This window comes from Neodiprion virginianus, chromosome 2 (genome assembly GCF_021901495.1).
Source record: "Neodiprion virginianus isolate iyNeoVirg1 chromosome 2, iyNeoVirg1.1, whole genome shotgun sequence".
NCBI lineage: Eukaryota > Metazoa > Arthropoda > Insecta > Hymenoptera > Diprionidae > Neodiprion > Neodiprion virginianus.
Genome location: NC_060878.1, coordinates 23834051 through 23856187, shown reverse-complemented (window position 1 = coordinate 23856187; position 22137 = coordinate 23834051). Strand labels below are relative to the sequence as shown.

Sequence of the window (22137 nt, the reverse complement as noted above, 5' to 3'; positions counted from 1 at the left end):
TGCACAGGAAAATTCGTGCATAAAAGGGTCAAGTGTAAAACTTTAAATGCATTTTCGTCCAAACAAAGTTGTCAAAGATTGTGACCACTATATTTTAAAAATTAATCGACGGATTAAAATGAAATTCCTACAGCGTAATTTAGGCGTAAAAAACTAGTTTGGTGAAAATATTTTTTTGACGAATTGTGATCTCAAGTCGATTATAAAACTTCGTACGAAAAATTCAATGGGATCGAAAGTTATGTGTATTACAATATTACATATATCACAGTAGCATTCTGAGGTAAGCCTGCCTACAGGTTGCAATTGCAGACTTTATGTGTCTACATCCACATTTGACTGCGGGTCTGACATCAGAATCTGCATTATTCGAAATCTTGCAGAAGTCTGTTGTCAGGTAGCAAAATGTCGCTGTCAGGGAAGATTCTGTATTGACCTTGTAGAAAAACTTCCCACAGAGTCTTCTCAAATTTTTACAACTGAAGGCAACGCTACTAGTGTAGGTATGTGATATATATTAGATAACTAAATGTGATAGGAATTTCAATTTGTTTTCCATGTGACTACTAAATATGAAGATAGGTAGTATTATACAGCTTTTATTGAGATACTAAGTAGTCTTACTAACTGCTCAAAGCTTCGGTATAAAGGACAACGCTCTTCAGCTACGAAAAGTTACCATGATCCAACATGTCAGATCGCAATTCAAGAAATCACTTCTTATGACGATGGATATAATGAGATTTTTGAGGTTGAAGATGTTGTGGTAAGCTTCGAACTCTTCTTTAAAACATCACCAACGCGTTTTCTTCACTAAATTATACTTTTCACAAAGTTCTCCACAATATCATGAATCATTGTATTTCAAATACAAGTGAAGTTTAAATAAGTTAATTACTTCGAATTATCGACCATTTTAATTTTGCATCACCAATAGTGATATAGGAAAGGTATTGGTTTCGATTGAAAGTGACTTTTTCACATTCTTCCATTCGCTTGTTCGGACTTACTGAATGATGAACCGAGTGGTTCGAAAATTGGATGTATGAAGTGATTCGCCATCAGTAATATCTACCCCTACTATCGGAAAAACCGAGCTGTAATCAAAGACCACGTAACACCGACCAGTCAGTCGAATTTGTTGAGCAAGATATCAAAGTGATCTTTACCAGGAAGACGTGCGGAGTGCACCTTACTACTTGATATCAGCTCCCATCCAAGGCCTGCAGATCACTGCAGATCACTGCAGGACACCAGTTTCGACAAGCAGCTCTGCGGAAATTCAACGGTCCAGTTATATACCGGGACAATCTCTTGAAACTTGAAAATCAACTGCGCATGCACCAAGTAATTCAATCTCATTGGTCGGCGAAATCTTCCCTCAGCGATATTCATGTATGTGATGCAGAGGCCAACTTATACAAAATGTATACGTTTGAATTTTCAAAGAGCATAAGCATTAAATTCCGAGCATTCTTTGAGGAATCAATTGTCCTACTCAACAACAAATGCTAAGTTCGAAAATTCGTATCTACTACAGTGTCGCCAGAAAGAGTTTGACGGCTGAAAATCTGGATAGCCAGCCTGCATGAATAGCCGATAAAACTCGCGCATGCGCAGTTGATTTTCAAGTTTCAAGAGATTGTCCCGGTATATTATATATTATAATTGGCCAGATTAGACGATATTGCATCCTTTACGACAATTCTGGGACTCAGGTTAAAGATACAGCTCGGTACCGGTGGTAGGTTCCAAAAGATAACTCCCGCTCCATCCTGTGAAATCTCCCAAGTTCATCCTCCCTTCTAACTATAACTCTGATCTCTATAACTCAACTAGAAATCTAGACTATTGATCCAACATTTTGTTAACTTATGGTATTCGTTAGCTCGTTTCATAGTTTTCAATCTTTCATATCTTAAAACCATCGAATTTATTCATAATTACCTATCAGCATTGTTTTGTGCAGTTCAAAAGTTTTATATTCAAATCATTCGTATTATAGTTTTCTCTGATTCTTAAACTCTTTTATATTGTATGACAAACATTTGATTGGTTTAAGGGTAATTATTCGATTCAAATTCTAATTCAGTCTCACCATATCTTACCACTAAAATCCTAATTTTTTAGACAGCAACGTTTCAGCATAGCAAGTGTGCTTTTATCGGGAAAAGTTGAAATTGGAACAATTCGAAGTATTCCGACACAGTCCATTCGACGTTGATGGAAAATATTATATAAATTGCTATACGAGCATAAAATAATGCCATAGAAAACAATTTTATGAAAAATAAAGAGAGCATTAATGAAAAAAGAGGGTATTAATGGCAAATGATTTTAATCACACTTGATGGTATTTCCAGTAATTGAATTAGTTTATGAAGTGATGAAGACTCCCGCGAAAAATATTGTTTTTCTTATAAAAGTTGAGTCACTGCGTGGTGCTAAAGATATTTGGCGTGGTTCACTTTTAAATATGGGAAAGAACTCTTCGGGACTTACGTTAATCTACGGACCATTTCTATAGCCACGCAAGAGTTGATCACAAAACTCATTCATGTTTGCTACCGTCATCTGATCCTCCATTTCATAGTCGAAAAAATTGAAGCTACTGAAGAATAAATGGTTTAAAGGATGCTGTTCACAGCTAGAGTCTAAACATCAAACGATAAAGACACTTGGAGAAAAAAAAATATTTCCATATCTGAAGCTGACGAAGAAATTGGAAAATGCTGCACTGATGATAAAATCATAACAATGTAACATTAATGAAAAAATGTCGAATAGAACATATTATTCTGAATTTTGTTTTCGTTGATTAACGGCAGTATAATACATAATACCAAAATTATATAATAAATTTTTTTTGGAAACCGCGCCTTCCGCGTTCGTTAGAGAAATCAACAAATGGGAGAGTTCACGTTTATTCACAGACTCGATTGTATTTTGCTGATGATGAATGAGTCTGTAACTGAACATTTAATTGTGATAAGTATATATTTATATCACGGTCCCCTCAATTGGGCCTGTTGCGGAAAAGTATGCTCGTCAATAGGTGCATGACTGCGTCAGTGACTATTCTTTCATTCCGGCCCATAAACGCATGAGCAATTTCTTCGAATAATATTATATCTAATTGAACTGAATCTACGTAAAAAGTAATTAATTGGCTGTTAAGCCCTCAGTAGATGAAGATGCACTGGACCGCCATAATTATTGTGTATAGTCCGTAGCAGCGGGCGTTGCACTCGTGGCTGGTAATCTAACGATTCTCGGATCAAGACCACATCTTTTTTTTTTTTTTGACGAGCATACTTTTCCGCAACAGGCCCAATTGAAGAGACCGTGATATAAATATATGCTTATCACAATTAAATGTTCGGTTACAGACTCATTCATCATCAGCAAAATACAATCGAGTCTGTGAATAAACGTGAACTCTCGCACTTGTTGATTTCTCCAACGAATGCGGAAGGCGCGGTTTCCAAACAAAAAGGTTCACCCGATAGATACGCTCGAGACACGTGCACGCCGCCGCTCAGTCAGCTCTGCAGTCACTCTGCATTACCCAGGTAGCTGATGTACACGCAGGTGCAGCAGCGATCTTCCAAAATCTGACGTATCGGCCAAGCCAATATGCACGCGAACTACTCCCACCACGTCCAAATCCCCCCGCAGCTTGGTTCACCCGCAGGGCGAGCATTGGCAATCTCTCTACTAGCCACTGCTATCCGAGTCCGTGAACCACGAATTAGCTCATTAAACAGGGTGGTTTGCGTAGATATAGGTTATGACCTTTCTTCCCAATCAAAAGAGGAGTTCTTTTTATTTTTTATCAATTTAAATCGTTCTAATCAAAGATAAAGACTACTCACATTAACGAGGTTGCACGATCCGGTGGCTCTAGAAAAACCGCGAACGTTACAATATATGTATAACAATCATTGCCATTTCCCGCCATACGCAGTAAAGTATGTATGTCCCCCCAGAAGTCTATAGGAGATTTGTGCAGAGCAAGGGAAGGGATGGATTAGTGATCATCATTTTGCGGCTGCAGCGTCTTAAGATGTTCGATAGAAAAATCCACATTCAAGGGATAAGGAAAACTGCAGAAGATCTTATCGAGGTGTAGCCGGACCGAGTTCAAACCTCAACCCGCCAATTTAGCGTCGGAGAGACGTGACCCGTCTTACAATTTTTGCGAGCTGCCGCTCAGGTCCTCCTTGACAGGCGGGCATTTGAACTCAGGTCCTACCTCCGGTTCCGCAGTGTCGCATTGTAAATAATTTTAATTAAAATTTTTCTTTAATAGAGAGATGTTGCTGATTTACTTATAATTAAATAAAATTAAAATAGAAGGGATAGCCCATCGAAATGCGTTGAAACCTATGTTATGGACCGCCCTAAGAGATACGGCTTCAATATTATATTTTTTTCCGGAATGGTCCACGAATCAAGCGACCACGAGTCCCACTTAGCAAGAATTGTTACATTATTTAAATTCAACGATCATTATCACATAGTCGTAAGTACGTATAACGTAACAAATTGTCTTACATAGTGGTGTTGCCGCCATTAGAATTTGGCATCGTAATTAGTATCTCCAAACAATCATTATATTTGCTAAGATTTAAGAAATATTCTAGGATTGTGTTTTTTTCAGAGTGAAACAATAATGTTTATTTAATTATTTAAGTAGATATTACCGTTTTGAAATATCCGTTCCATCTTTTTCCCTACGAAAATCTTTAGACCTCACGATTTTATAAACTATGATAGCTGCTACGCTGCACTGAAGGAAGCGTTTGAACTATTGACATCAGGGTCACGCTGCGACATTATTATTGTTAGTTTTAAATTTCTCAATGCGGTACACATCAAGGTGCAGACTACTTCCAGCCCTGATTTTCCATGATTTAAGTAAGCTATATCTTAAGATAAAAATTGTTTTTAGCTTAGCTATTGCATTTTATTCTTCGGACGATTTCTATTTTAGCTCTGAGATTGGCTATGCTACGCCCCTAATGATTCAATGAAAAACAAGGAATGATTGGCGTTTGCTCGTTCTGTATTACGCGCGTTCTGTTTTATCGGACTACATCATAGCCGTTCGTAAGTCGATAGGAGTAATAACGAATAAGATAAACATGTAAAACTCAGCTTACACTAGGAGTGGTATTCCCTTGAGTTGATGGCTGGATTGGAATATCATCTTGGAAATAGTGATCGTTCCTATTAGGTGATGAACTGGTGGCAAAGTCAAGCAGACGATGGTTCGGACTCTCCGGGGTTGACAGATCATTCGGCAATGTTGGCAAGCACGTTGAGGCGCTTCGGCGATGAGTAGATATGCTGCAATGCTCGTAGTTACGGTAGCATCCCGCACCAGTCTGCGCAGGGCCTCGACCACACGCGGATTCACCCTCCGTGCTGTTTCCATCTATTCCCGACATGTTCTGACCTAAAACACCAGTCGGAATGACACCTTAGTGTTTCATACATGAAAGAACAATTATATACCTACTTGTTGAAGATGTGAAGAGCTATTCTTTAACATGACCTCGCGATTTATTCCAATCCCGTGGAAAACTTTGTAGGTAGAAATTGCATTGATTGATCGGTTTACTTAAGTTTCATCATGAGCTAAACTCTAGTTAATGCCATGTGGTATTCCTACCTTTACCATCCGAGAAAACTCACCGTTTTTCTCGGTATATTAAATAAACAAACAAACCGAAATGTTTGAAATTTCGACGGTGCATCGCTCTTTTCTAGCGGAATTTCGGAAAGCTACTCATATCCCGAAAATCGTCAAAAAATGTGTAGTTTTTTGATACGTCTTACCATTCCCACATTTCCTGTTTTATGTCTAGAGTAACTTTCCTGAATTCCGCTTCAAAAGAGTGCTGCGCCGTCGAAATTTGAATGCTTTAAGTTCGTTTGTTTCTTTAATATAGGAAGAAAAAGAGTGAGTTTGCTCGGTAGGAGTACTACATCACCTCAAGAACAGCTCAAGTTAGAAATCGTGATTCAATATCATGCATAGTATACCTCAAAATTTGCAAAAAAAAAAAGATGAGACTAATGATCGGAAAATATCGCAGAGTAAGTGTTCGAAGAAATATGTTGTTATAAATTTAAGGGATCTGTCGGAAATATCAAATTTACGACATCGGTATGTCGATTTAATTGCGTTCATCGATTGATCATCAAATTCAATTGATACCCTTAGCATTTGCAAGCTAGACATTAAAAACCATTGTTTTTATTTTACATAATCGTTAGTTTGGCAGAAGGGGACGTGGGGAATTGTACAATGGTTAAAAAGCAAGTGGGGCGGAGTAAGAAAACAAGCATAATGTATTTTATTAATTTGATTATGGCTTAATTTAAAATGTAAGTATGTATAGCCGGTTGTCCTTTATGTAGGTGTGGAAAAACAGTTGGTATTCCACCTAAAATTAGAATCGAAACTCAGGTAAAGCGTTTGCACATTCTGGCAAATAAAGTTGACAACAACAGCAACTATACCTCATCCTCCTTCACTGTAAAACAAACGATAAATGAATTGCGCCTTAATAAACTCAACAGTGCAGCATACATATAGAATTAGCCTTTTTTTATCAATGAGATTCTCTGAAATACGCGGTTCATCATTTTGGATCTATAGAAACGCTATTTTACAGAATTATTTGATATCTCTAAATCCACAGCGTACTCTCTCTCTCTAATTATTGGAAATACTTGTCATTACTTAAAGTGTATTTACGTTTGAAATATTTTACAATCGTTGGTAATGGTTAATCATAAATGATCTCAGAACTTGATTCTTCATCGCGATGAGAAATTCTTGACGTGATTTAGGACGCTATTGTAACATGGCGACCAAATATAAAATCGAAAATCTCTTGCACGGACTACATTTCTCAAATGCTGTGACTGCGACTCGCGTATTCGTACATGTTTATGACGTGCGTGCAAAAATATGATAGTTTGCTGAATTTGTGTTGGACAAGTCAAATAAAGTATACAATCGGGTAATATAATATGAGATAAAAATATTTTTAAGTGAAAAAAAATGCAAGAAATCTTGAAGATTGATATAATGCAAAGAATGAACGATCAATAAATCCAACCAAAAAAAGGTCTGAATATACTAAAATCATGAAAGTTGTGTTTAGTAATAATGTGTATGCAAGCTGCAGTGGCAATAAATGTGTGTAAGAGAATGGTGCGGTTGTTATGATGAAAAATAAGATATTTCGTAAAGCAATTTATCTGTTTAAACAGTTACCGTAATATCTCGTTAAATGATGATTGACTTTTTTGGTAAATTCAACAGTGAGTGAACACTTCTTACCCGTGTCAGCGATGACGTCGATGAGATCTATACTCTTAGCGAAGGCGTCCCTCAGGTTGATGTGGTGGAAGGAAACAATGCTTCCTTCTCGCTTCGCCCTTTCCAAAGCCTCTCGGCGCTTCAGTGCTTTTTCGCGCCTCATCTGATTCTTGTAGAACTCGGCAAAATTATTGACGATAATTGGAATGGGTAACGCAATTACCAGGACACCACATATACAACATACACTTCCAATCACTTTGCCGAGGGGAGTAGTTGGGTAAATATCTCCATAGCCTACGGTTGTCATGGTGATTCCTGCCCACCAAAATGTCTCGGGAATGCTTATGAATTTAGTTCCAGGTTCTTCCTTTTCGGCAAAATAAGCGAGACTTGAGAATATCAAGACGCCCATTGCAAGAAATAGCATCAACAGGCCGAGCTCTTTGTATGAATTACGTAACGTAAAGCCCAAGCTTTGGAGCCCGGTTGAATGGCGTGCAAGCTTCAGTATCCTCAAAATGCGCATTATACGAAATATCTGAACTACACGACGCACATCCTGGAATTGGTCCGTTGCGTTCTTGTTTGTTTCGACGAGGAATAGAGACACGAAGTAAGGAAGTATTGCGAGAAGGTCTATTACGTTTAGGCCTCCCTTAAAGAACTTCCACTTGTCAGGGGAGGCACTGAACCTAAGTACATACTCAAGTGTAAACCAAGTGATGCAAACCGCTTCCACCATTGCAAGTTGTGGATTGTCTTGAAAGTTTCCTTTTTCGTCATTCACTTGCATACTAGGAATGGTGTTGAGAGTTAATGCGATGGTTGATAGCACAATAAAGAGTATTGATATCACAGCTATCACCTGCAATTTTAAGTAACCCAAATCGATCACTCATCTCTAAATACAGTTTATCAAGTCTATTAAAATAACATTGACATATTATTTATATGTGCCTTTCAGTTCCAATTCTTGTACCGCTATTTTTCATCGACTGGTGTAACATGTGCATTTTATAACATAAGCCCGAAGAATAAGAGGAATATATCTATCTTCTATATTTATGTTAACAGAATAACTGCATCCCTGAATAAATGGCACCAAAGGTAATTCCGTCAAAAGAGAAATTGACAGAAATCATTGTATGATGCTCATTGTCGAGGAAATATATTTGAATATTTTTACTATATGCATATAAATTTATCAATGTTTTGACAGCAGAATTCGAGGAATAGATACTTCTCTCTTATTTTCAGTTCGAGCTATAAGGGCTAATTTTCTGAGTGTTCTATTATTGCAAAATTGTAGCTTATTATATTTGAGTCACGAAGTTTCAGCGGGATATGAAACTATACAATTTGTTAAAGTGAGATAATTAAAAGGTTTCAAAGAATACTCGACCTATGCATCAAACTGACCTGATTAGATTTCAACAATACTTGATCCGAACAAAAAATTTGGAAGAATCTTATGGGAACATTTGTCAGTACGAGATATGATGTGAAGTTGCAATTCCAAGTTGGGAGAAATTTTGAAATAACATATTTTCCTAAATTGGGTCTATTTTTGAAAAAAATGTGCAATATATTCAGACTTTAGACGAATCAAAAACAAAGCCATCTCTGAAAAACATACAAAATACATTTTCTTAAACTTATTCATGATGAATTTTTAAACAAGGCTTGATCTTTTGCATGACACCAATTATTGACATTCTGAAAATTTGGATGATCGTATACAGTTTTGTTTTGCCTAGTACGCCAAAAATTAGTAAAGTACAGAAAACTACAGGTTTTTTAGTCGAAATCAGCGACGTTCTACCAAATTTGATTGTTAACTTTTGTCAAGTCTTTTGGGGAGTGTTGCAGAGAAATTTTCGGTGAAACGTTTTTACCCTGAAATTTTAACAGATCTGGAATCTACTACTATATAGGAGGAATTGAAAGAATTAATTTTGCTTCTGGAGACGTTGATCTTTCAAGAGACAAGTATCAACGTACGTGTAAATTTCGTGGGTTAAATTCCCAAAAATTGGAAGTCTGGTGAAGGTGTAATGGTTCTTCGATTTCTCTATGCGTCATTTCGTACGACATAAAATAACATTACACAACTAAAGATCGCCGAAATAAAATAACAAGTGTATCTAACAGCATATTGATTTTGCAGCAAACTGTAAACTCACTTAGCAAATATTGTGACGAACAATGTCTTCTAGAACAGTGCGAACCAAGAATTATCAGATTCTATTTCATGCGAAATATTTTTATAAAATGAATAATTTTGTATCCTATATTCAATAAATTCTATCTTCTTTTCGTTATAACGAAAAGAAATAGGTACGGTCGGTTCATAAAACGAATCTTCGGCGAAAGTGGTAATATTTTTATTTCCATTAGAAATAGGTCTAACCAAAAATTTCTGGTACAAATTATTATATTATGGTAAGACCCGATTCCTAAATAAAACTTTGATATTATCGAAATCTCCGCTTGGTTGATTAACAAATCGTCGCGTTCATAGAAACCTTTCTAAGAGTTAGAATAAAACAACGTTGAAATCTGGATAGTGTGATGACAATAAAGTTTTTCGTTCGTCGGTGCATTTATTGAGACACCTAAGTTACTTGTTAATATAAAAATAACATAATACTGCGAATGCCGGTACAAGAAACACGGTAAAGAGGTAAAACCTGTAAATGTACGTATGACGCAACAGTTGCATGTACAAAATAAAATAGTGAAATCAATCATAATAAACTGGAATTGAATTAAAATTAGGAGAAATACAAACGTTAAATGGTGGTGTACAACATTACATCTAATCATTGATACTACACATTTCACTTTAACACAAATTAAGCACACCACGATAAAAACGGTGAGGTATATAGTTCGGAATATGTATCCTGGTTTCAACATGTGAATTATTGCATTAACTGAAGGTGCCATCTCATTGAATGATTTCAAGTTCATTTGCTTGTCAGTATTTATATGTGTATGTAATATGTATCCTTGGTGGAAATTTTGTCCAATATGCTTGAACGTACTAACTGACCGGTGTTCAGAGTTTTGTTTCTGCCAGCAGAATTGGACTAACAAGGAGAGTGTCAGATCTCTGGAATACAGATTTTACTGAAACTCGTAAGTGTGTTTCTTTGGTTCAAAATATGAAGCTTCTGATGTCTAATTTCATTTATTGGGTCTTCTTTTGCTGGATCGACAATATATCAGGTTGTCGAAATTCATACATGATATTTTGTTATGGCTCTGAAATAATAATATATCTGTTTACGTAGAATCTATGAGAACCTCTCTATGAAGACAATAAAAATGAATATTTTACCAAAAAATACAAAACAGGATTGGTTTATTAGGGCATTCCACTTATCAAATTATTGATGAATCAATTTTAAGCGGAGTGAAGAACGGCTCAAGAGATGAAACCTCACTCGAAAAGGTCCATATTTTGAGGCAAAGAAACATCCCCAGAAGTTTTAGTAGATCCATGTTAAACTAGCGTACAAAAGCCCATAAAGCTGGTCTTTATTAAAGTCTATATATCTATATTTATCGCCAACGCCACGTGCAAGGGCACCAATCGGAATCAAGTCTCGTAAATAGAAATGTATTACATATTTCATATGACGTATCGATCGAGTGATTCGAGAATTTGGTCCTAGGCCACAAAGCATGCTAGTTATGTGGGCGCGTTTTTAATATTATTTTCTAAGTGAACTCCAGAAATTATATTTGCCATCTCGTTCTCAAGATTATAAACACGTAGTACCGTACCGGTAGCCAGGAAGTGTCATATTTCAGAATTTGAACACTTAAGATGGGGGTTCGCAGTTGCCCCACACGGACTTACTTGATCATAATGTTCTTTGTGCTTCGCAGCGTCATAAGTTCAACAGTGACCCTTGTTACACCGTTTTTTCTTAAAAATATGGGGAAATCGAAAAGAAAATATCGAATATACCAGCCAACAGAGGAGCTAGGCAGCCTGATGAAAAAAGTCCAGAGAATGGAAAAACTATTGGAAGAAGAAATGCATCGACAAAGCGTGACCCAAAACCGAGCCATCTTGCATAGTAGTTCATGACAAGAATTTCGAAGTTTCGTTTTCTCTGAACGTTGACTGAAGGTTGCTGAAGACAGCCAACCATGGGTATTATTTTGAAGCAAGCAAAAGAGCACAGCGAGTGCGAGGGTAATGGAAGTGCCCCACATTTACCAACTGGCTTATAGGGCTCACAATAAAAACTGTATTTGGTATAAAACATTTGTGCCGAAGCTCCCTTCACCGTGCCGTAACAATTGCGCTAAGCTTCAAAATTTTCCACTTAGCTGGCCGTCTTCAGCAATTGTCACTCAACGCACTGGAGGACAGCTTCCCTGGTTCCGTTGTTTATTTCGGGTACCAAATAGTGTCCGTGGTGCTTAGTTTAGCGCACCATCACTGGAATACGCGGTGAGCGCCATGTTAACACTTTATTTCGTTTTCTCTGGTAAACAGTATGATACTGCAATGGAAAATATCGTCGAGTGATAAGGTGTGAGAGTGGGAAGGTTTCATAGGGTGTAATTACTAGTTTGAGAGTTTGCCTTAAAGCGAGACAATCACTTTAACCACTTACAAAGCTTTACAGGGACTGCGTTGTCCCCCTAGGTTCAGAAATATCGATACCGTTATTGCAAAATGCGGAAGGTCGACAAATTAGTATTATTAAAATTTCTATTAGATGCAGAAAACTTTTTGATCGAAATTCATTACATTCAAGCAATAGCCAGAAAGACCTTTATTCTTCTAAGGTTGGACTGTTGGACAGAATATTAAGAGAAGTTTTAGAAGAAAAAAAACATTATGGATTTGTTTTTGATGGTGAAAACCTTGGTGGAAGAGTCAAGGAAGCTCGATCAATGGAGAAGATGGATAAGTAATTGGATTCTCCATTAACATTCACTAAATGTACGTTCATCACATCAGCCGATATACAGTTTAAACCCCAGAAGCTCGTCTGGAAGAGCCAAGAAGACAACCGAGATGAACATCAGATTCAAGCCTTGAGTACCAGGTGAACTTACCATTTGCCACAGAGGATGCCCTCACGAAAGATAAATTTCTTTTGCAATGTATTAGGAAATACAGAATACTATTTATTACCGTTTCGACACAGCTCTCCCTGCCTATGACCCTCGCAAATAGTCTGTCCTCGAACACAGTTCTGTTATCAACAGATCAGAAATTAATAATCTACTCAAAATTCGGGCAGTTGAACGATGGGGAATCAATTTGTATCATCATATTTTCGTATAGAAACGCCTAATAAGTCAAACTGCCTTATTATCAATATCAAAAAGCTTAATTTATTTATGAATGCCCCACATTTTAAGCTACTGTATTTGGTGGCTGCAACTGACCTGTTATCAAACGACAACTACACCTATGTGTCACTTAAGCCTGAAGGATGCCTGCTTTGCGATACCGTTACATAAAAATGGTCACAAATTTATTAAACTTCTTTTCGACAATCAACCTTTTCATTTTACCTGTTTACGCATTGGGTTGGATATAAGGCCTTATGTTTCCACGAGAATATAAGTGCAGTTGCAAAAGATCTGACAGAAAAATGGTGCCGATCGATAGTTTAGCTTGATGATATTTTGATTTTGGGTAGCTTATTTGATAAATGGCTGTTGCATTTGAAGACTTTGATATCAACGCTAGAATCTTTATAGTTCGTAATAAACTATGAAAAACGTAACGACACGCCAAAAGCATAGTAGATTTTTAGGATTTATTCTGAATTCAGACAAAATGAGCCCTGAAATAGCTGAAATCGAAAAGAGAAATGTGACAGACAATATCATGAACTCCCCTTCACTAAGACAGAATTGTAAAATTCGCTAGCTTGCACAACTGGTATGTCAAATCATTGCTTACTCCCTGCCCCGGGTTGAGTTTGGTTAGGGCTACGCCAAAAAATGTGAAAAAAAAATGGCTAACGACGACTACGACCCGACAATGAGAATACCGAGTTACATTCAGAAGGAATTGGAGTGACGGACTAATAAATTACCCACGGCATATAATTTAAACAGGAGGTACACCTGCAAGACGGAAAATTGGTTAGATGCCTTAGGATCTGGATGGAAAGTATGTTGCTGGTTATAAACTACAAAGGAGTACAAACGGACTTTCACTGAGTCCGAAAAAAGTTTGCTATATTAATTATTTGATGCTATTAGCTGCTTTTTGGGTACTTTTTGGGTGCATGGGCAACACAACCGCAGTAACTTATACGAATAATGGGAGAATTCAATACAACACCTAAATCACTGATAATTAGCGAGTGAGGTCTACAGGTGGTGTAAAAATAGAAAAATTTTCACATTTAGTACCTATATTGTTTTCAAAGGCAAGGCATTCCCTTAAGAGCATCTCAGGTGCAAAGTCCTTGCGCTAAGTTCACCAAAGTGGTGAACAGCTATAAAAATTCCTTCTCTATCTCAAAATCCACAAAAAAGCAATCCATAGAAATGCTTTCTTGGTGTACCAAGAATTTTAAAATCAATATTTATTGCCAAGTTCATCGGTCAATCATAAAGTAATATGTACGTACACACACGCCGTTTTGTAAAAATTTAAATAAACGTAAAAAATAAAGAACTAGCCACCCTGAAATAAAAAATTTTTAGTGACTGGTCGTGAGCCTTTGTGACCAAGGAAAAATTTCATAAAAGGATGAATTGGATTATGTAATTATGTTGTTACACATGCATCAACTTCTGTTCAATGTACATATGCATGAAACACATATACCCGTTCATATGAATCTTGTTTGTAAAATTATTGGAAGAAATGATATACTTCAAGTTTTTGGTATAGAACGCGGGCATCATGGTTTCTAAAGGTGCTAATTTAAAAACGAGGCTCATGATCATGAAATAATGTTGAAACTGACACACTAATGCATACGTAGTTTGATATGACTTTGCCTATAAATAACCATTAAAGCAATGACTAGTTAGGTCCTAGACTATTGATTTTCTCGACTGCAGGTGCAGCTCCAAAATCGAATTTTCCCTTTATTTTATGAAAATTTCCGGTAAGTAGTACCAGTCACTGCAGGTTTTTCATTTCAGGCCTGCTAGTTCGTTGAAATTACGGAAAAGGGTTTCTATATGCATATTAATTTATGTTTCAATTATGTACTTGGCAATAAAGATTGTTTTTCATATGTATTTGCACATCAAAAAAGCGTTTGTACGTAGTGTTTTTTCTGATTTATGCAGAAAATTCAAGATGGCGTATCGATACATTCATTCTGTTGCCTGACCACAGTATCGAATATCTCTTGTTGCCTAATAATATTACAGCTTTGTGTTATATTGCGTATGGTAAACAAGAAATTATTATTGCTGGTTTTGCCCTAAATATTTTAGTATTAGGTGTGTTGGTTTGGTGTCTTTTGACTGATAAAGTGTCTTGTAACCTAATCGTCGTGTGTGCTTAGTCGGTTACGGTGCCTTTGTTTAGTTGACTGTTCTGAACTTAAACACTATGTGTTTCACTGATCTGGATTTTATTTTATTTTTTCTCTTCCCTCCTATTATTATAATGCTTGATATGAAGTGCGTGGTTTGCCCTAATAAGTCGGGTCCAATTTTGATAAAAGATGCGGTCGAATATCCGCACTGCAATGTGCCGTATCACGTGTCTTGCAAAAAGAGAGTCTATTCCAGATACGAAAATTTACTCTGTTGCGGTGCTGGAATACAACGGGCTGGTACTTTATCGCAGCCCTCCTCTAGAAGCAGTCAGACTACTCGCGCTGCTCATAGAAATGCAGAGCTTGACAATAACTCGGAGCCACTCTGAGACACGATGAAATCAGAGTGTATTATGATCAATAAAAAGATGGATCACATTGTTGGCAGTATTAATGATGCCCACACCAGGATTTACGAGGTGAAAGGAAGAATTGACAGCATTGAAGGGCTAGTTACTTCTTCTAGTGAATGTGTCATAAATGAAATCCGTGACAGGTAGTTCAGGGAAAAGAGTATTATTGCTTTCAACCTGACAGATTCTCTTAATACCGGCGGAAACGTTCTACGTGTTATGAAGAATGTTGTGCTTGCTAGTGATGCTAATCAGCTTCCTTTCGATGTCAATAAAATTAGAGTGGTTCGACTGGGGAAGAACGCTGTGAGTGTTAAAAGTCAGGCCTTTAAAGATAATTCTGACTTCTTCTGAGCACTGTACACTGGATCTGTGCACTGGATTTTTAAGAACAAGAGAAGGTTTGTTAAGAATCAAGTCGTGTTCAAGAGCGACCTAACGAAATCTTAACTTGCCCATTACAATAAGTTGCGTGTAGAACTTGGCAATCGCAAGAATAACGGTGAAAGTAAACAGTTCATTATGTATATTCGACTTGTTCTAGTCATAACTCTAAATAAAGATCAGAAGCAGCATCAGAATTTACTATCAGAACATTCCTGGCATCAAAGATCGCATCACCGAATTTAGACTTGCACAGGATTGAACGAAGAATACAATATCGTTATTTTGACGGAGAGCTGGCTGGATGACAGTGTATGCAACGGATTAAATCAATTTAATGTTACCAGATGCGACAGATCACGGTAAAAAAACGGTTGAAGCAATCTGTTGTTTCTCTTACAGATAACGCGTTTGAACAGGTTATAGTCAGTGTTACAGTTCATAATGTGAGTTTTATAATTGGATTATTACTCTCAGTATATTGAATGTGTGCAAAGCTCATTTCTAGAAGCTACCTGCGGATCAAGTAGTGACAACTTGATCTTACTTAATGACTAGAACATTCCAGGCTGTAATTGGATTAGGGAGGCCAGAAATTCTGTGGCCAGCGGTTATCATAGTGATACTGATATTAGATTTGCGGTGAACTCACTGACTAACTTGTGTGAATCTTATGGAATCTTTCAGTTCAACAATCGCGCAAATATCTAAGGAAATATTATAGATCTATTATTTACGAGCGCTATGAATGCTTAGTGCCAAGCGTACGTGGATGCCATATTTGATTGTGATCCCTTCCAGTCGGCCCTTGATATCGAGCTGCAGGTAATCGAGATGAATATCACAGGGCATAAGAAATATTGTTACGATTTTAAGAGGGCTGACTATAATGCTATATCTTTGGAGCTGTCTAGGTGAATTGGTCAGATTCTTCTACGGAAATAAGTAGTGTGGGTAATAGAGTCAATATCATAAACGGTGCTACTGTTAATGTTATTAGTAAGCATGTACCAAAGATTGTTGCTAGGGTTATCACCATTCCAAAATGGTCTTCCAGAGAGATAACCTATAATATTAAGGAGAAAAAAGATGCATAAGCGTTATAAGCTATATAATTCTCATCATTACTGTGGTCTATTTAGGAAGTTGAGAGCATTGTGTAGTTCTCTCTAGATGAGACGAGTCGAATCTTCTCAACGAAACTAAGGCAGGGCTGACCGTTGACTGTAGAAAATTCTTTGGTATGTTAGTTCCATAAACGTTGAGGATGCTATATACCGGCAATTATGCATTGTGGGAATGAAACAGCCGACAGTTGGCAAAACATAGCTAATCTGTTTGCATCTAAGTTTGGTTGTGTTTATAGGGATGATAATCTGAGTGGTACTGTGTTGCACTTTGACCATAACAAATGTATGGAAAATATTTACTTAACTGAAAATAATGTATTGACAAGTATTAAAAATTAGAGAAAGGAATCCAGTCCGGGACCTGATTGTATTCAACCATTGCTTGTAAAAAACTGCTCTCTAACTTTCTGCAAGGTTCTCATAGATTCATTCAATTACTCTCTCAGTATGGGCGTTTGTTTTAAACAATGGAAAATGACCTGTATCTCCCTTCTTCATAAAGGTGGTGATGTCACTGATGTGAATAATTATCGCCCATATGCACAGCAAATGTGTTTGCTAAAATTTTTGATCTCCTGGTGTGTCATAAGCTGTAAAAATATATAAGAAAATTTATTATCCCGGAACAACACGAGTTCCTGAGTAGTCGATCAACTATGTCTAATTTTTGCATTTATGTTGATTTTTTGGTTGTGAATATTGCAAATAAGAGTACTATCGATGTTATTTGCACTGATTTTACAAAGGCTTTTGATATGCTCAATATGAATCTATTAATTAGGAAATTAAGTTGTTATGGCGTGTCTGGGAGTCTGCTTAAGTGGTTAGAGTCGTCTCTTTGTGGTAGAACTCATTACGTTAGAATTCAAAATTTTGTCTCTGAAGCTATGACTGTTCGATCTGGTATTGAACAGGGTTCACATTTAGAAACCTTGCCAGTTCTTGTTTTTAAAAACGATGTCAAGTTTAGAATAAAGCATTTAAATTCCTGTTATTTGGTGACAACATGAAGATTTACCATGTTGATTCATTCTCCCAGTGGCGCGGACTTAATGATCTGAGCTGAGTTGTAATGTTAATAAATATTTTAGTATGTATACGTTTTGGTGAAACTGGGCTGCCAACGACTATTTCTTCTTTGAATGGTATTCATTTTGCAAATGTTGAGCATATTAAAGATTTAGGTATTGTCTTTGATAGGAAACTGTAGTTTAATAATCACATGTATTATATCAAGATTGTCACGCTGAAGAAGGTAAATTTTTTGAAGAGAGTTACTAAAAAATGGGCGTCACAATTCCTTTTGAACCTTGTACTACAGCTTTACGAGTACAAATACAAGGTACAAGTTTTTATGAGCTTGGAACGGTAAATGGAGAAATTCTGTACACATTTCAGAAATACGTTTAGTCCTAAGTCTGTGAAAGATGATGAAAAATGGAATAGGGCGATGCCCACGGTAGAAATATGGATGATGCCACGTAGTTTACGCAATTATCTGTCCGAAACCTGTTACAATGCCGTCCGGTACGTCCTTGGGAACTGTGAGATGAATTAAAGGACTTGAGGGGCTATTCTGGTTTACAAATTTGGAAAAATGGATTCATTTTTTTGCATAGTATTACACCTACATCTTTTAAGAATATTTTGGCCTAAGGCCGATGGCGAATTTTCAAAAATTGAGAAAGTTATGAGCACTTGTGAAACTATGCACAATTGCTCGATGCACACCTCAACAAATCTATTGGCTTCAAGGCCAGAAAGATCAGCTTCTAAGGAAGGTGCAAATACGGTAAAAGGCCTCCTATATGCCCCAAGAATCGCCGATTAACGGTGAGAAGAATTCCTGTTTTATACAGTATACATTTCTTTAAAGCCCCTGCCTCGGGCATTGCTAAATTATTATTACTAGTTATAAAAAATTGAAAAGCACCTAGAAAAATAAAGATAAAAAATAAATAATTTTGCCTTCAAACAGTTGCCATTTTCATAATTTTTTTTTTTGGTACGTGTTATAGCGACATTCCTATTGATCAAGAAAATTTGTTTTTTTTCTGTTTCGGATGAACGGGAGCACTAGAATCGTATCAACTACTTCAACCGGTTTCTTTTGCAACAGCCGTATTTAGAGATCCATCATTTTTTTTTATTTCCACTTGTTTTCTTAAGAAAAATTTAAATGTACGTTCTTCAAATACCAATAAAGATTCTGTGAAATAATGGATGGTAAAAATGTCTTTATTTTTAGACTAGAATACTCCCTCAAGGGGCAGTCAGAAGCGTGAAAAAAAGGCACTTTAAAGATTTTTCTTCCATCATTGTATGTTTTATATTTTACGTATAATACCAAATTTTTACCCGATATTTTGAGTAAACTTGACGAAAATTTTAAGTCAAAGTATTAATTCTGGACCAAGTTGTCTGCTGGATTGTTGAACCCTCTCTTACAAATAGTGTCTTGCCGTGACCATCAGTATCAGTATCAGTATCAATATTTATTAATGTCCATGGCAATATTGGACAACCTCGAATTATTTGTCTACAACAAATTCAACAAATACGAAACAAACATGTCAAACAGGAGAAAGCCAAAAATACCGCTTCAGAAAATAAAATACAATCAAAAAACCTTAAATTAATCTAACACAAACCAGCAATATTTATACCAATAGAAACTAACAAACAATTCACATAAGTGCAGTGATAAAAAATAAGAAGTACAGAGTAGTAAAGGAGAGGAAAGCATGGTAAAAGTATAGAGACGTAGGTCAGGTTACATAAAAAAATGAATAAAACAAAAAATGAAAGAAAATAAAAATTAAAGTAAAATAACATAAATAAACATAACTACACAGCTAACAGACTCAAATTAAAGTCATAAATAATTAGAAAATACATCAGATGACAAGGAAAAGCAAAGTCAGATCGCACGCCATCGCGCATCCTCAGCGGCTAACAGGTGATTAAAAAGATCCTGTTTGTAGCCCTGCAAAAAACTGGACTCCCTCAGCTCGCCTGGAAGAGATTCCCATAAACGCAACCCTTCAACCGTGAAATATCGTAGATACGATTCACTTGCAAACCGCGAAGTAACAAAATTACTCACGTGGAGCCTGGTCATGTCACGAATTGCAAGTTTCCGATTGGTAAAAAGGCTTCTTAGGTAACCTGGACTCCCAGATCGAAAAATTATGAAGAGTACAGTGCCCAGAAGATAAAGCCTGTGATCCTGGACAGAAAGCCAGCCAAGTCCTCGATAGTAAAGAGTAATATGATCTCTCCTTACCACACCGCAGACGCAGGTGCGTTCTGCACCCCAGAGAGATCGTTATAGACGATAGCGCAATAGTCAGAAATGGGGAAAATCAGTGATGGAAACTTACGGAGGGCAAAAGATAGCATAGGACGTGAGGGAGAAAGTTGCCTGAGCAGACAATGCACCCGGTTACAGATGGAGTACACCTGAAGGGATCAGGTCAAACCGTTGTTAATGAGCAGTCCGAGATTCTGTACACAGTGAGAGAAGGCTATGGAGTACCCATTGAGACAGATATTCGGGAGCTCGAGACTCTTGAGTCTGACAATCATAATAGTGTTACAGAGAAAGATGGCTTGGATCTTAGTAACATTTAACTTCAAGGCATTGGCCGCAGCCCAACCTAAAACAGCGTCGATATCCTTGTTGATGCTACGGATAGCATTCGCCAGGCCACAAACAGGAGTCGACAAATAAATTTGCAGATCGTCCGCATAAATGAGATGGTCTGAGAAACGCAAGACACGGGACAAGTGGTTAATAAAAACCAGAAATATAAGGGGGCCCAGTACCGAACTTCGAGACACACCTTGATTGAGACTTGTTTAAGAAGGCAATTTCCCGTTGCTACCAGCCACCGCCTGCGATATACCCTGTAAATAACTGGCTATCCAGTTCAAGGCGCTCCGAGAAAAGCTCATATCGTGTAGTTTTCTGAGTAGGATAGAATAAGGGATAGAATCAAAAGCTTTTCGAAAATCAACTAGAACGAATAAGGTTACTTTACGGTTATCAATTCCTATGCGAATGTGTTTGGTGAGCCTCAGTAGCGCCGACTATGTGTCAAGTCCAGGGCGAAAACCTGACTGATGGGGGTCATGCAAGCCACAGCTGTCGGGAAAAACCATGATCTGATCCAGTACAATGCGCTCCAACACCTTAGAAACGATGCAGAGATTAGAGATTGGCTAGTAATTCTCGAGAGAGGACGGAAAAGGTATGGTGGTGGTTTAAGTAATTATAATTACGCTTTATTAAATCTTTCCCGACTCCCTCTTGAGAATTTTGTCACCAATGATTGCCGAAAGACCCCAACACCGAACAACGCGACCCGGTACCAGAACAACCCACGACCTAAGTCGGTTACATGGCCAAGGTAAGGTGGGAATAATAAAATCACCATGGCATCCAATTCACAATTATTCACCATTAAATGATTGGTACTATTTAAGTGAGATAAATGGCACCTATTTGTCCGGGTCACGAATTTAGCTTATAGCTGTAGGGAATCTTGACTATCCATGTTACAATTGGTTCACACTATAGACCTATAGAAATAGACTGCGCAATCTTACGGGCCGCTGAAGCCAAGACCGCAGACAGACTCCTGCCCTTGGCGTGAGTATATAAAGTGTGTTTGTGTCAGACCAAACCTGCGCAAGGTCAATTTATTAGTATTATTTACGTGCTTGTAGAGTCGCCTTAGTTAATTGTTATTTAATGGTCAGAGGACCACTTAATTTCGCGTTAGTCGCTTGTGCACAGTGATATTTATTTGTTTATACTTGCTTCACCGCTATTGTCGTGTGTTTAGTGCATAAATGCACAGTTGGAACGTAAAAATATGTATATGTAAAATGGACAAATAACAAGAAAATATAAGTCGTCAAACGCAAAAGACTGACCTGTCACATAGGGTGACTAAAAAGGGTCGTCTGCCATATATAGTGGCGGCAAAGACGGATCTGTCACATAAGGTGACCAAAAAGGGTCGTCCGTCATATAGGGTCGCGGCAAAGTCTGGCCTGTCACATAGCGTGACCAAAGGGGGTCGTCAGCCATATAGGGTGGTGGCAAGTTGATTTGTTACATAAGATGGTAGAAGAAAAGGGGTAAGAGACCATACAGATGACGGTAATATGTGCCCGCGGCATGAGGCGACTGTGTTAAGAGGTTCAACGTGTAGAGACATCGGCTGGTAGCGAAAGCAGAAAACTGAGCGCCTGCGCCGACGATAGTCAAACGCTTCTAGAACTAAAGGAGAGGGGAGAAGATTCTGAGGCCAGCAGTGGCAGACTTTCGCGCGGAGAGTCAATCGCAACTCGAATGTACTATTAAC

At 37.4% G+C, this 22137-nt stretch overlaps 1 protein-coding gene across 7 annotated transcripts in view; it reads right to left on the bottom strand.

The window, feature by feature from the left end:
* Positions 1–22137, bottom strand: part of LOC124297096 (potassium voltage-gated channel protein Shab) — a 109357-nt gene that overhangs the window by 57638 nt on the left and 29582 nt on the right. For all 7 annotated transcript variants that reach the window (XR_006906524.1, XR_006906525.1, XR_006906526.1 and 4 more), the window contains exons 3-4: positions 7361–8207; positions 5166–5461 (exon numbers count right to left, since the gene is read on the bottom strand). Coding sequence is in view for 3 of the 7 variants with exons in the window: in XM_046747720.1 (XP_046603676.1) it covers positions 5166–5461; positions 7361–8207 (1143 nt within the window). In the remaining 4 variants the exon portion in view is untranslated. The remainder of the gene's footprint in view (positions 1–5165; positions 5462–7360; positions 8208–22137) is intronic.